Here is a 1118-nt window from a genome sequence, read left to right as displayed (position 1 = left end):
GGATTATATACCGAAATGTAAACCGGCATCTATACCTATGTATATACCGACGCTGATACCGGGGCAAATACCGACGCTGTAGCAAAATTTTTTTTTTGGGCAGAATAGTGCTGCCTGGCTGTTGCCTAGCTGCCTGCTGCAAATGAGCAGGATCAACAACAGCAAACAGACAGCACCATTCTGTCTACAATAGAGCACAAAAACAACCGTGCTCGTTTGCATATTTTCCTGATATCGACAAACAAGAAATTAAATTAAACATTAATACTCAAGAATGTTTTGATCATATTTCATTAGTTTGAAGGTCATCATACATCATGGTAATGCCTCCCAATTGACGGTCTCTCCTTCTTCTTCAAGCATCTCAAACAAGGCCACAAGGCCATGTTTGTGAGCGTACTTCTCCTCTCGCCTGCTTGGTGGGCGATTCATGGCCAACTCCTGCACACACGATTAACAATTATAACTTTTAAAAAATCAACATTTAGCCCACATACCTACATTTAAATAAATAAAATTGCTACAAACACTTACGAATTCATGGCGCATGGTTTCGTAACCACCACTCCCGAGATGAGAAGCCCCTACTGTTTGCAGTCTTGCCCTTGCCGCCTCTCTTTGTTGTTGAAACCTGTCTGGTGTCTCGGTGAGCTCCTGAGCAATGGCTGCCCACTCCCTGTCATCTAGCCAAACAGGTTTCTCCTTCCCCTCTCTGAATGCGTCCCTCGCCTCTGACCTACGATGCCCCATCAAAATGCGAGCTGTATACTGTATCCACTCATTAGAGACGACATTCATAGGGTCAGATGGCTGGAACTCTTGCTTTATCTTTGTGTTTATATAATTTTTCTTTCCCTTGTCTTGCTGATCCCACTTAGTCATGACAGAGTCATGAAACTGTATAGTGCACAATTGTCGAATACGTGTCTTCATTGCCTTCCCTGCACTATCCATTAATGGTGCCCCATCCCTAATTGTGTAAATCTTGCTGTTGTCATGGTCATGTGCACCCCAGGGAGTGGAAGGTGACCCTATGGGTGTGCTATCAACAGATGAGAGCGAAGGACGACGCTCACGTGGTGGTGGTGTCACAGCATCTGTGGCACTACCACCACAAC

The 1118-nt window shown here is 44.8% G+C and overlaps 1 protein-coding gene across 1 annotated transcript; it reads right to left on the bottom strand.

Moving 5' to 3' along the window:
• Positions 1 to 303: 303 nt before the first annotated feature.
• On the bottom strand, positions 304 to 881 carry LOC147619499 (uncharacterized). The gene is made up of 2 exons (XM_086773546.1): positions 535 to 881; positions 304 to 441 (listed from the first exon to the last, which is right to left on the bottom strand). Exons 1-2 carry the CDS (start codon positions 796 to 798, stop codon positions 316 to 318), a joined length of 390 nt encoding a protein of 129 aa, XP_086629672.1. The 5' UTR covers positions 799 to 881; the 3' UTR covers positions 304 to 315.
• Positions 882 to 1118: the final 237 nt, after the last annotated feature.

Source organism: Cibotium barometz, chromosome 33, assembly GCF_041138505.1.
Source record: "Cibotium barometz isolate CiBa-2024 chromosome 33, ASM4113850v1, whole genome shotgun sequence".
Taxonomy (NCBI): domain Eukaryota; kingdom Viridiplantae; phylum Streptophyta; class Polypodiopsida; order Cyatheales; family Cibotiaceae; genus Cibotium; species Cibotium barometz.
The sequence above is the reverse complement of the archived record's forward strand: the minus strand, read 5'-3'. Positions and strand labels throughout refer to the sequence as shown.

Coding starts and splice junctions, on each gene's coding strand:
- LOC147619499 (XM_086773546.1), bottom strand. CDS start 798: ATGAATGTCGTCTCTAATGAGTGGATACAGTATACAGCTCGCATTTTG. Junction 442..534: donor AAACCATGCGCCATGAATTC/GTAAGTGTTTGT, acceptor TCGTGTGTGCAG/GAGTTGGCCATGAATCGCCC.